General features: G+C 47.8%; 3 protein-coding genes; 2 read left to right on the top strand and 1 right to left on the bottom strand.

Moving 5' to 3' along the window:
• Positions 1 to 7,464: 7,464 nt before the first annotated feature.
• Positions 7,465 to 7,904, top strand: RCC_10655 (uncharacterized protein; the record flags this gene model as incomplete). XM_023775882.1 has 2 exons in its annotated part: positions 7,465 to 7,563; positions 7,626 to 7,904. 2 exons carry the CDS (start codon positions 7,465 to 7,467, stop codon positions 7,902 to 7,904), a joined length of 378 nt encoding a protein of 125 aa, XP_023631650.1.
• Positions 7,905 to 8,148: 244 nt separating this feature from the next.
• On the top strand, positions 8,149 to 9,213 carry RCC_10657 (uncharacterized protein; the record flags this gene model as incomplete). Its single annotated transcript, XM_023775883.1, has 1 exon — positions 8,149 to 9,213. One exon carries the CDS (start codon positions 8,149 to 8,151, stop codon positions 9,211 to 9,213), a length of 1,065 nt encoding a protein of 354 aa, XP_023631651.1.
• A 368-nt stretch (positions 9,214 to 9,581) lies between these two features.
• On the bottom strand, positions 9,582 to 11,581 carry RCC_10658 (related to cholinesterase; the record flags this gene model as incomplete). XM_023775884.1 has 5 exons in its annotated part: positions 9,582 to 9,911; positions 9,973 to 10,436; positions 10,494 to 10,875; positions 10,930 to 11,181; positions 11,246 to 11,581. The coding sequence occupies 5 exons, from the start codon at positions 11,579 to 11,581 to the stop codon at positions 9,582 to 9,584; spliced, it is 1,764 nt and encodes a 587-aa protein (XP_023631652.1).
• Positions 11,582 to 13,268: the final 1,687 nt, after the last annotated feature.

Consider the following 13,268-nt stretch of genomic DNA (forward strand, 5'->3'; position numbering starts at 1 on the left):
TGTCTTAGTCGCTAGAGGAGTTGCCTTAGGCGGTCTCCCTCTTCGTCGTAGGATCGTTAAGGGCAATTCCTCCCCTACTAGCTCCTTCCTTAGGGCAGCGCTAGGGCTTCTGTTCTGCCTTAGGGGTGGAGCTAGGACAGCAATAGGATAAGAAGGCTCAGCTCTTAAGTTATTTAGGTTATTGCTAGGGATCCAGTTTCTGCTTAAGGGAGCGTTTGGGGGCTGGGTTAGATAGCCTTTAGTGTTATAGGAGGCACTTAGGCTGTCGGTTTCCTATAGTAGGTCTTCTTAGGCCGCAGGTTCTGGCTCTATTGCTCTCTTAGGGAGACTGGCAACGAGGTTTTTAACTGCTAGGTTGACTTAGGCATCTTCCCTAGGTGTTATAGTAGGATTTAGAGGCTGCATAATAGCAGGCCGCTAACTTAGAGGATTCTTTTTTAACTCCTAATGGCGTTTCTTTTTAAGAGCAGCTCGTAAAGCTTCTGCTTGCTTTACGCTCTCTTAACTTGCGCGTGAAACTTCGCTATTGCTTTTCCGGATTTGTTTAGCAGCTTCGTTAAGCCGCTTCTTAAAGCGTGGTATGTCTTTAAGACGCTATAGATCCAGCGGTTTGCCCTCCCCTATTAAGAATTTGAGGGCCCCTAACCGATTAAGTGTCATCTTAGACAACTTCTCCTATTTCTTCTTAGGGATCGAAGCCAGGGTTAAGAAGCTTAAGGCGGTTTTAACATCATCGCTAAGGCTCTCGTTAAACTTAAGTCTAGCAGCTTTAGGTGAAATAGTGTTGCTAGTATGCAATCTTCTGTTCCATTCCTTAAAGCTAGTAGTAGCGTGTGCCTTAATTAGGCGGTCGCCGTTCACTTAATGCTTGACCACTAAGCTATCTTCTTTTTTAAGAGTGTAGGTCCTAAGCCAGCTGCGCTTAAGGATCTTAAATAGCCCAACATAGTTGGGTTAGAGCTTAGTCTTTGTCTTATATACGACGAGCATAAAGTCTCCTTCCTTRAACTTGCTATTAGTGTTTATAAAGGTCTTAGAGCTAATAGCCTTAGATCGAGATGCTTTTGCAATTAGTCTTTCCGCTGCGAGGCTCCTTGCATTAAGGAGCACTTAGTAGCGCTTAGTAACATCGTTAGGATTAAGCTCTATAGGTCGTAGGTATAGGTAATCTCTAAGTATTCGGGGTTCCTATCCGAACAGCAAGAAGAAGGGGCTCAAGCCAGAATTCGATTAAGTTCGAATTCGACTTGTATATAGTGCTTTAGGCAAGTAGAGATCCTATGCATAGACGCTCTTGCTATAGCACATCTTAGTAAGGATCCGTCTAAGTACACCGTTTAAGGCTTCAACCTTCCTATTAGTCTAGGGATAGTATAGAGTCGTGAGGCGGTAGTTAGCTTAGAGGGTATCCATTAGTACATTAAATGCCTTAGAGATGAAATTTAAGCWATTGTCGCTTAAGACTTCTTTAGGTGGCCCAAAGTTCGTATAGATCTCTTCTTGCACGAACCTTGTAATAGTCTTAGTCTCTTAATTGGGGACTGCTCTTGCAAGTGGCTAGCCCGTGGCATAGTCGATTACTGTAATGATGTACTTGTTTCTATTAAGAGTAATAGGAAGGGGGCCCACCACATCGATCGCCTATCGTTCAAATGGCTTAAGGGTGCGATCGTTTTGGTGGAAGTGTGGTTCTTGGGCGGCCGTCCCTAATCGAGGCTTTTTGCGAGTGACTTAACACTAGGGGCAGTTCCTTGTATAGTCCTCGACATCTCTCTTAAGAGACTACTACCATCCTCTTACACGGAGGATGCTGTTCACTCCCGGGATGCTAAAGTGGCTATAGTCCTTATAGCAACGCTCCAAGAAATCCCACCTGAACTTAGGGTCGACATATAGTGTCTTAGTCCCCAGTTCATTTTTGTGGTATAGCAATCCATCCTTAAGTTCTAAGCTAGGCGACTTGTCTGCTACTAGCTTACTTAACTTGGGGTCGGCGGGCATTTCGCCTGTCTCCTTAAAGAGGATCACTGCATTAATCACCTCACGCTTAGAGAACTTGCGGATAATAGTTCCCCTAGWAGCATTAAGGCGGAAGGCTTAAGGTAGGGCAGTTAGGAAGTCTGCTGCCTTAAGGGATTAATCTCCCTACTAGGAAGATCCTTTACTAGCTAAGTTGGCTGGCCCTTCTCCTATTAAGTTAGGGCGACGAGAGATTACATCCGGCACAATCGCCTCGCTACCCTTACGGTACCTAATATTAATGTTGTATGCTTAGAATTCTTCGATCCATCGTGCAAGACGCTTAGTGGGCGTCTTAGAGGTTTTAAGGTATTGCAAGCTGTGGTGATCTGTGATTACTTGGGTGGTGTGACCATTCTTAATATAGTAGTGCCAGCGGCGTAAGGCGTCCTTAATCGCGAGAAGTTCCTTCTTATAGACAGGGTAGTTAAGTTCTGCTGCTTGGAGCTTGCGACCGTTAAAAGCGACCGGATGGAGTTTCCTATCGTCCCTAAGCTAGTATAGTACTGCCCTAATAGCCCACTTACTTGCATTAGTTTTAATAATAAAGGGCTTGCTTAGGTCAGGGAGTGCTAGCACTAGGTGGCTGCACAATGCCTTCTTAAGGGCTTCGAAGGAGATGGAGCATTGTGCATTCCACTTAATTAGGCGTTTCTTCTTAGCACGCAGGGTGAGGTTACTCTCCTTAAGGAGATCGCTTAATGGTGTAGCCATCCTTGCGAAGTCTCTAATGTACTTGCGGTAGAAAGATGCCAGCCTAGTGAACTGTCTCACTTCTTAAGCGTTCCTTAGGATTGGCTAATTACGGATAGAGGCAATCTTGTCCTCTATAGGTCTCACTTGGTTATAGGAAACGTAATGCCCACAGAACTCGAACTCTTGGACTCTAATAGAGCACTTCTTAGGGGATGCAAAGAGCTCCTAGGCCCGAAGGGCATCTAACACCTGTTTTAAGTGCTGTTCGTGTTCCTTAAGTGTTTTGGAGTACACGACAATATCGTCCAAGTACACTACAACGCTTTTGTATAGCTGGTTAGCCAGAACATCGTTTATTAAGGACTAAAAGCTTAAAGGGGCGTTACACAGCCTAAAAGGCATTACCTTGTACTCGTATTTACCTTAACGAGTRTTAAAGGCTGTCTTCTGTCTGTCTTCTTCCTTAACTCGCATTTGCTAGAAGCCTGAAGTTAAGTCGATCTTACTAAAGTATCTGGCTCCTTAAAAAGCGTTTAAGCAATCGTTAATGCGAGGGAGAGGGAAGCGGTCCTTAACAGTTGCATTGTTTAAGGCCCGATAATCGACACACATTCGCCATTTCCCTCCTAGCTTAGGCACTAGCAATACTGGGCTGCCCCAAGCTAAGTAGGAGCGAGCGATTAAGCTACGGATAAGAAGCTCCTTAACCTGCTTCTCTTGCTCTATTGTCTGTACTTAAGACAGTTAGTATGGCTGTTAATTCACTAGCTTGTAGTCGCCTGTGTCGATAGAGTGCTCTGTTGCTCTCTTTATAGGCAGCTTAGCTAGCAATAATAAGCGGAAGAGGTCCAAGTTAGCATTAATAAGCCGTTAGAGAGAGGCTTCCTTGCTTAAGGGGGGAGGATCGTCTCTAGGCTTAAGGGGTAGGTTTCTATCGGGCTCTAAGTCCGGGGGACGGATGTCTTCTACAGACATTAAGAAGAGAGGGAGATCTTAGTTCTGTTTAAGGAGCTCTTCCAGCTCTTAGAGGGAACAGATATCTTCGTTAATAGTCTCCGTCGTTAAGTAGTAGAGAGCTGCTCCACAGGGAACCACATATTTAGTACCCCTAACGTTTAAGTACAGCTTGCTAGTCTAGAAGTTAATAGTTGGGTTGTATTGTCGGAACTAGGAGAGGCCTAAGATCACGTCGTGTCCTCTTAAGTCGAGCACTCTCGCTATAAGGGTACTCTTAAAGTTCCTAAGCTAGTATAGAATCTCTACACTAGTTAAGCTTTCTATTAAGCGGCCGTTAGGGAGTTTAACTTACCTAACAGGAAGATCCACTTAATGCTAAGGGAACTAGGCAGCAATGTCCTTAGAGACGTAGATTCCTAAAGCTGCAGTGTCGAACAGGAACTTAGCTGGGACTTAGGTGTCCTTCCCTAGCAAGCCTAGGGCTTAGAGAAGATTAGTCCTAATAGCATTCAAGCAATCGAAGCGAGCGTTAAGAGGCATCGAGAGTAAGGACAATTGCTAGGGCGATTTATTGTCCTCTAATGAATCGTCACTTAGTTTTTTAACTTGGATGCATTGCGAGCTTCCTAATTACGTTGCTTGGCCTTAAGTTCTAGCTTAAGCTGCTTAGAGCATTTGAACCAGACATAGCTAGCTACTCCGCAGTTGTAACACTTCGGAGAGAAGTTGGTCGAAGTAGGCTTACGTGAGTTGTCTTGCCTAACACGTTAGTCTAAGGAGTTTAGGTGCTCTAACTGCTAACGGGTAGCTCTCTTCTTTCCTCTAAGGGCGCGATGGGCAGCTCGGTTAGAGCGATTACGCAAGCCTGCTTAATCTAAGCGAGGCTCTCTACGTTGCTCCGCAATCTCTATATTAGCTACATTAGTTCGCTAGGCTTGGTCTACGATAGGCTTTAAGACAGACTTCTAAGGAGTCAAGCTAAGGCGAATGAGTTCTACACGGATCTTAAGCTTCAAGCCATCGTAAAAGGCTTGACAGATAGTAAGATCATCCGGCTTAGGCTGGAGAAGGCTAGAAGCCATTATTAACTTGTAGTAGAAGGAGTTAACACTCCCTAGCTGCTTGAAGCGGCGGAATTCCTTCTACAGCTTCTCTTAGTAGTAGTGATCCTAGAAGTGGCTTTAGAGACCGTTAAGCATTATCTCTAAGGTATAGCTTCCTTAGTGGATAAGAGGCTTGAACTTAGTTTCCTGATCTTCCTACTAGGACAATGCATTCTTCTTTATTAAGCCCCCGACAAGGCTAATAAGCGCCTCTTCTAAGGGTCTGAACCTCTAGTTAAGAGTGATTATGTTATTCAAGTAGCGGTTGAGCTCCTAAACCTAGAGAGTAGCTACATTGTCCTTAACATCCCTATAGTAGTTAGCTGGGATGCCAATAGTCCCTTTAATGCGAGGGGCTCTCTTAGAGGGTTTAGAACCTCCACGGCGACGGTCCCTTAATAGGCCGTCGTTATTGTCTAATCCGCTTGAATTAGAGCTGTCTCTAGGGAATCCCGGGGCGGTTAGTGGTGCTTAACTACCCCTATTGCCTCTATTAGCTTAGATAGTAGCGGGAGGGTCGTTAAGACGGAACCGCACTAACCCTAGGTCGCTTAGTCCGCGTAGGACAGCAGTGCCCTAGTCAAGTGCATCGTGTTCGCGTAGTCGCTCGTTTTCGGCTTYAAGTTCTTAAAGCCTAGCGGCGACGGCTCTTAAGTAGGTCCTAAAGGTGGCGTCTTCCACATCTGAGGCCTCTAGCACAGCCTTAAGTTGTCCTCCCTAAGGAGGGTTTTAGATGTAGGAGTACAACTAAAGGTTATCGATTATGTCGGCTAAGGAGTGGAAGTCGTACGACTCGCGCTTAAGCGAGCTTCGCGTAGGCTTCGAGGGTCCTACGACGACAAGCGGAGGGGCTTGCTCGGCCTAAGAGGCATCTTAAGGGCGAGGAGAGCCTTCCTCGTCTCTTGCCTTAGATAAGTTAGCCATTGCTATAATGGCTTAGTCGGTTAAAGGTGGATAGTGTTATAGAGGTAGGATGGTGTAGTGCTTTAAGAGAGAAAGGTCATAACTCTTCCTTTTAAATTAAAGCATCCTACTTCGTATAAGTATAGCGTTTTTCTTAAGCGCTATAGCGGCGAATTACTAAGACACCTTTAAGTGGGGCGGAAGGAAATGGGTTACCGTGCGTAATGTATTAAGTGCCTGTTATAGTTATCCAAGATATAGTATATTACATTTCTAGGATGCTCGGCTAAGCCAAGGCGATTAGCGCTGGCTTAGCTATAGTGGTATGTGCTTAAGAGGGATTCTCGCGGGATATAGCGTATCTAAGCGCTATATCGGCGACTTTCTTAGTGTAGCCCTTGCTCGATAAGGTGGAGCGGGCTACCACGGCTCCGAGGATGGTTATAAAGCGCTTCCGAGGGCTCTAGCTTGGGTGTACGGTCTAAGTTAGAGTTTTTACCTAGCTGCGGAAGTATGTAGCGTAACGCTAGCGTTAAGCTAACTCTTGGGGCAGTCTAGCGGAAGAGTTCTCGTCGCTTTGGTCTAAGGGCTGTGTTAATGTCTAAGATGCGTGTTCTTAAGCTAGTGGGCTTCTTTCTAAATCGTCTTATGTAGGGCAACGGAACGAACTAGCCAGCCTACTAGCCCTAAGTGGGCGAGGCAGACTATAGGTCTAGCTAAGGAGCTGGACTTGAGCTCTTAGCTACTAGATGTTCTAAAATGGATGAATTCTCTTATTGAATTTACTTGAGGGAAAATTCCTCGGCTATATAGTCCTGCCTGAGTCACGTGGCTACTTGAGCCTCAGGCATACATGCTCAGTTCTCAAGTGGAGACTTTGAGAACATGTGAAGTGAAGGCAGATGAGTAAGCTTTCAGCACGGACGCTCGAAGAGCTAACTTACCTACCTAGGTACCGGTACTACACTCACGACCGACTTCCTCCATCTTCCTCTTTTCCCAAACATCAGCACTTGCGATAGCCGAAAGATGCCAAGTCAATCAAGACTGCGCGAGTAGATCGAGAACGAACGCAAACGATGCTTCCCCACGCTCGCTCATCCCTTCCGATCAACAAAGAGGAGAGCAGAGCAACATCGTTCTCCAAATGAGACGATCCAAGGTGCGGCTTAGCTTAGTACGGTAAGAATGGCCAACTCCGCCCTTTTCAAGCAGTAACTTCCTCCTGCCTATTTTTGAACATGCACCATGGCAAGAGGTGCAGATGTGTGTGTAGATCCCTCCAGGCATTCAGCCAGTCAGAATCGCAAACTCTCAAAGCTCCGCCTAGTGAAGGATTCGATCGAGCTAGTCAACTATCCTCTTCAATTGCAAGTATAATTAATTCCACTCTTCCATCCCTGCACTTTGATCACAGACAGCAACTTTGATACCATCCCTCATCATGGACACTCTGAAACTGGAACCCAGTATCCCTCGCAATGGCCAAACCATTATGAATCCCGCCTTTTTCGCAACTTCTCCCGACAAATTATTGCAACTAGCACAAGCCCTGCAACTAACTCCTAGAGGAAATCTACGCTGTCCCTGTGGACTCGCAGGTCATGCTTGCAGATCTTCTCGCAAAGGAAAATGAACATCTGGCGCCTAATATGTTCGTTCTACCAAGCCACCAAGACCGGCCACGTCGAGGTTGCCAAAGCTATTCAGAAAAGTGGCAAGCTAGCTAGCTACGAGAAGTCGAAATGCATGGGATGATGAGGTGACGGAATATCGGAGGACCAAAATGGAAGAAGTTTGTGCCCTCACGGATCTTGATGAGATGAAAAATGGCATACGAAAGTGGCTAGACGAGTTCCCAAACCAAGGCATCCATCTCATGGTGGTAAGCAACATAGTGTCCGATAAATATTATACGTACCTTTATACTCACACCCCCCATACCAGTTCCGCGCCGCAGTCGACAACCATCCGCAAGTCATAACCCATCTCCTCGAACTCGGCATATCCCCTACCCTCGACCATCCAACATTCATAGTCCCCTTCCACGCAGCCTGTGCCAACAACAACAACATAGCCTGCGCGAAAATCCTCCTAACAAGCGGCCTAGATATCAACACCCGAGATGAAGTAGGCGGTACACCTCTCATGCGCGCAGCAGTCGGCGGCCACACAGAAATCGTCCGCTGGTTACTAGCGAATAACGCAGTTCCGAAAACTCCGTGAAACCCGCAAAGGAACATGGAATGCTTTGGAATTCGGTGCTGGTCGCGATGTGGAAATCACAAAATTACTACTGGAACAACCTTGTGGTTGGAGCGTTGCTGCTTTGAAAGCAGCGGCATGTTATGGGCAATTCGAGTCCTTTGAGCTGATTAAACAGAAAGCTGCATTTCCGGATTCGAATGTCATCGTAGATGATTCAACTTCCTGGTTGGAGTTACTAAGTGAGGAACAGCGGGAGGCGATTATGGAATGTATAATCCAAGCCGGATCAGGCGGAAATCTCGAAATCCTAAAATTCCTCCTATCCTTCCTCCCACACGAAATGATCCAGTCCGAGCAGCAGATTTTGCCAGCTTTMAAGAATTCCTTAGGCCGAGCAGCAGCAGCAGCAAATCTCACCCAAACAGTCTCCCTTCTGCTCAACTTCATCAAAGACCATATCCCTAAAGGAGAAGAGACATTCAGGGATATCGTCAGCACCCTCCTCCCCTTAGACGCCGCACAAACCAACGCCCTCGAAACAACAACCCTTCTCCTAGATTCTTCTTTCTCCGCAAATGTCAATTTTCTGGAAAAGGAGCAGAAAATCAGCGCGCTTCATGTCGCTGTTATGGCTGGTCATTCGGAGATGATTACTCTTTTAATCCGGGACTATGCAGCTGATATTCATCTTGGAAGTGGGAAATTCGCTAATGGGCCGAGTCCGATTTGGTATGCCATCGATTCCCAGTCCGAGGAGGTGACGCGGTTGATGTTGGGGTTTGGAGGGCCTGTGGAGAGTGTTGATGATGAAGTTGTTGGGGGAGAGATCAAGAGGGTTTGGGTTGTTGCTGGTGAGGGGTATCGGAAACCTGTGAGGGTTCTTAAGAAGATGGATCCTGTGTGGGATGATGAGGTTTCTAGGGAGAGATTTTTGTGTTTGGAGTTGGATGAGGGGTGGTTTGATGGAGTGGAGATTCGACGGACGGATGATGAGCTTAGGGATGAGAGGGAGTTGATGGAGGTTGAGGGGGGGGAGGTGTGTGGTTTCTTAGTTGGAAGTAAGTCGTGCTTTCATGCATCATCATCACACATGATGGAAGGAACCGATATTAGAGACAACTCCCAGCCGTGTCCATCCCAAAATGCCCTTCCAATAAGTCTTACTACTTTTCTCAAAGTAAACCCGAGATATAACAGCAGCCTGGAAGGAAACTACGGAGTAACGTCCGAGGCTCGGAAGATGTGGTTCTGGTACCTTATGCAAGTATCACTACATAGGCGAACTCTAAACTGCTTAATTGGGTTTTCGATCTGCTGCCATCCTTAGTGCGGCACGTGGCTTTAGCTCTAACTGTGCATAGATGCTGCATTAGTTCAGCTGAGGAATGTCATACAAGGTACCAGGTATGAGATATCTCCGTTCGATGCTACGTCGCTGTTCTTTACGGTCTGTTAGTTTGTTGCCGAGGACTGCGATGGATGTGGATTTCTATTATGGGTCTGTAGTGTTTGAGAATGAGTGTTGGGGGGGGGGTTGTTCGGGATCATGAGAATAAGTTACTTGAAATAGTTGTATTTCCAGCCTCCGATTCTGTTCATTCAAGATGATGACTTTTGAACTTTCGACAGTTATCGACAAATTCATACACGAATCCATCACCCTCAATCCCAATCATCAATCATCAGAAAAAAAATCTATCGTCGATAATCCTCCGCATGCTCCAAAATCCACTTAATACCCTCCTTCCTATACACATCGTCCTCGGCATACCCCAACTTCTCAGTAACATTAGCCTGCCAAACCATATTCTTCGGCTCCTCCAAAGAATACTTGGGCCAAGGGTCCGCGCCCGCATATCTTCCTTTGAAGTTATTGGGGTCTAGGTCGTGGATGAAGCTTGCCCAGCTCGAGCTCATCAGTTCCGCGAGGTCAAAGTAGCTTTGTTGGCCATCGTTGAAGGGGTTGATGGTTCCGTGCGCCGCATCATAGCCTAGACCATCGGTGTTGTCGAAGACAAATGCAACCTATCGATGTTGTCAGTACGCAGTCATCATCGAAGGGGGTTATAATGAGGGGGTATCTGACCTCTTGGAAATGCGTAGATCCCACAAAAGCTGGCAATCCCGCGGGGATGGTATCGAATCGATAACTATAAGCATCCAACCCCTCCCTCGCCCACGCCTCACACGCGCCTMGGCGATTGGCATTCATACTAACATCACCTCCATAAGCCGCTGCTCTCCTCAGCTGCTCGGTCGAAGTATTGGTGATGGGGGCTGCTTCGGTAGCTTCGGGGATCCAGTAGGAGGGAATGTTGGGGTATACTTCTAGGACTTCTTGTGCGAGTTCCGGGGTCAGGTAGAGGCTGTTGGAAGCGGTGTTGTTTGTGAGCCAGGCGAAGAATTGTTCGGTGGAGTTGACCGAGGGACCGAAAGATGTGCCTTCGTCTGTGTTTGTGCCGTCGATGATGGGAATGTGGACGAAGGAGCCGTCGGCGAGTTGATGGCTTGCGGGTCGTTGGATGAAGTCGCCGTCGATGATTGGGTTGTCTTGGGGAGTTTTTGTTAGTTTGCTGTGGTAGGATTAGGGATCGGGAGACGACTTACATCCTTGAGCCAGGCTTGGCGTCGCGTTGATTGCCTTTGTGAAGACCTCCACTGGCAAACTCCTCATGCACTCGAGTGAGTCTGTTCCGTTACATCCGACTGCGCTAACTAGAGCGTCGTATCTTGGCTGAAAGTGCGAGACGTTGTAGTAGCCTCCGTAGTTGACGGGGTTGCCACTCTGCATGATACCTGCTCGGAACAAACCATCGTCACGTCCATTGTAGGCGGTGATATGCCAGCCGACTGAAGCTGCACCGGCAGACTCTCCCCAGATGGTCACTTTGTCCTTGTCTCCGCCGAAAGCTTTGATGTTCTCATTAATCCAGTGGAAAGCGAGACGTTGATCGCGAAGTCCCATGTTTGTTTGACCAGCTGCGGAGATCTGAAATTCACATCAGCATTCAAATTGCAAGGTCAGAACACTCGGCGAACATACCTCAGCAGATTGAAGGAAACCCCAGACAGCCAATCGATAACCAATGCTCACTCCGATAATCGGTTTTCCAATCTTCACACTGTTCTCCACGATGAAAGTGAGGTTGTACCGCTTGTCTTGAGATGAACCTTGGTACAGGCCACCGCCGTGGATCCACACAGCGACTGGAAGCTCTTGATCCTCATAACCAGATGGACGAACAACGTTGAGGTATAAGCAGTCTTCTGACTGCGGATAGCCGATTTGATCGCCCTGTTCGAAAAATATGTCAGTTGTGATTCACTAGGCCGAGTCATGATGAAGAGAGTCGACTTACACCGTATCCGAAGCATGTAGGAGCGTATTCAGTAGCTTCAAACGTCTCTCCAAAGGTAGTGTTTATGCTCTGTGGGTTGCGGAAACGCAGGCCATCAACAGGAGGTTGTGCGAATGGAATTCCGAGGAAGTAGTCCTGGTTGTAGTCTGAACTGTGCAGTCCTTGGATGGTTCCATTCTTGACGGTCACCGTAGGTGGGTGCGATGGATATGAAGGTGGTGCGGGTGAGTATGACGGTGGAGGAGGAGGTGTATATGAAGGTGGTGTTTGCCGGATTGGCAATCGTGCACCAGAGACGAGACCCAACAGGCCGGCGTATTGAATGAGGGACCTCATGGCTAAGCTCTATAGTACAAGTAACGCTTCACACAAGCACGAGGGGAAAGGTCGATTTATGTATGCCAGCACACATCCGCCAATGATCCCGTCCGTCAGTGCCGGATAGACTTAGGCCCAGCTAAAGAACGACTCTGGAGGCCGGCGGGCGGAACGAAGCCAGTAGGACCAGCGCTACTGTCGGTCGGCCTTGACTGTGTGGAGGTGTGTGGAGAAGGTCGAGTGAACTGGTCCCGCTCAACTTGGGGTGCGGTCACTTGATCGTACGTAGCTCCACAACGTAGAGTGCCTTTGAGGGGAATTTTTCGGTGACAGGGATCAGAATGGGGCGCATAAGAGTGGCGGTACGCTAAGAATTGAAGATGGATCGAAGCAGAAGCGAGAAATAGACGGCTAAAAGACAGACAACAAACAAGAAAGATTTGCAGAAGACGGGGTGTCCTTCCGTGGTGGTGGTGGTTATTAGTAGATACTCTCATTGCAAAGCATGGTCCGCTGGGGTGCGTCAGCCTCCGTTCTACAGGTTTAGATTTAGACATTCGTCAGTGCAGGGTGAATCCAGCCAGATGAACTCCTAATACTCTGACAGCGCCCACCTGGACTATGATTATTGATTCATGTTGTAAGGAGTGTCCTGTTTCGCCTTGCCGTTTGACGTCACCTCTCGTAGGGATCTCGTGTTGCGGATTTAGCGTTGAATGATGCGGAGAGGCCTTTCTGTTCATGCAGCTTATCTTGTACAGTATGAGATGTCCTGCACTTGACTTGCTTCCACTTGCTCCCGATTGGAATGTCGGGGCGCGGAGGAGGGTGCGAGATGACATTGACGAAGAGCGGAGGCCGGGCGTGGCCGGTATGCAAGAGGTGTGCCTTAGTGCATGGAGTGGAGTGGAGCATCAGGTGTGGAGCCCAGGGAAGGTGCGGGTACCCCACAGAGGGCTTGAAGTTGCCACGCGAACACGTTAAATGTCCAAGGTTTCACCGAAACGACCATCCGTTTTAAGAATCAAATCCGAAACGCTGCGAGGATATACCTCAACAATTGTGATTGCAAATGGCAGATGTGATGATGTCAAAGTCGGCGATTTCTGTACAGTAGACCGATGGCACGATACCTAGCAACCGCGATCCTTCTCGAGTCTCGAGTCTCGACGGCGTCTTGCTCGTATGACTTGGCGCACAAACAAATGGCAAGGAAGACACAGCAAAGGCCTGTCGGTGGCCATGCAGCAAGATGCGCTAGCCCGCACAATCGATCAATGATATATACCCGGCCAGGCGAATGTGAGCGGAACCGTGTCGAGGGCTGCAATCAGGCCTGGAGTAGTCCTGCATTCAACAATGACGAGTCCGTGTAAAAATTAGAGCCCTTGCAGGCGACGCTCTAGGCATGGGTTTTACGCACCGGTCTTGCACTGTCGTGGGCTTTCTTCGCAATAGGGTTCGTCGGACAACTGTTTGATTAGCTGCGATCGTAAGTGTCCGCTCGTTGCCGCAACTCGCATTCTCCTCGGATTCATCGTGCAACCTGCAAAGGGATGCGTTTGACGGTGCTGATGATTATTATCAATGATTTTGGGCACGTAAGAGGTACCGATCGAATCAGTGGCACAGTCAGTCTCTTCGTAACCAAGTACGAAGTACAGTAGTTGCTGCATGACGGCTGCTTGCACCAGGTGGTCAAGAC

Source organism: Ramularia collo-cygni (assembly GCF_900074925.1).
Source record: "Ramularia collo-cygni strain URUG2 genome assembly, contig: RCC_scaffold23, whole genome shotgun sequence".
Classification (NCBI taxonomy): Eukaryota; Fungi; Ascomycota; class Dothideomycetes; order Mycosphaerellales; family Mycosphaerellaceae; genus Ramularia; species Ramularia collo-cygni.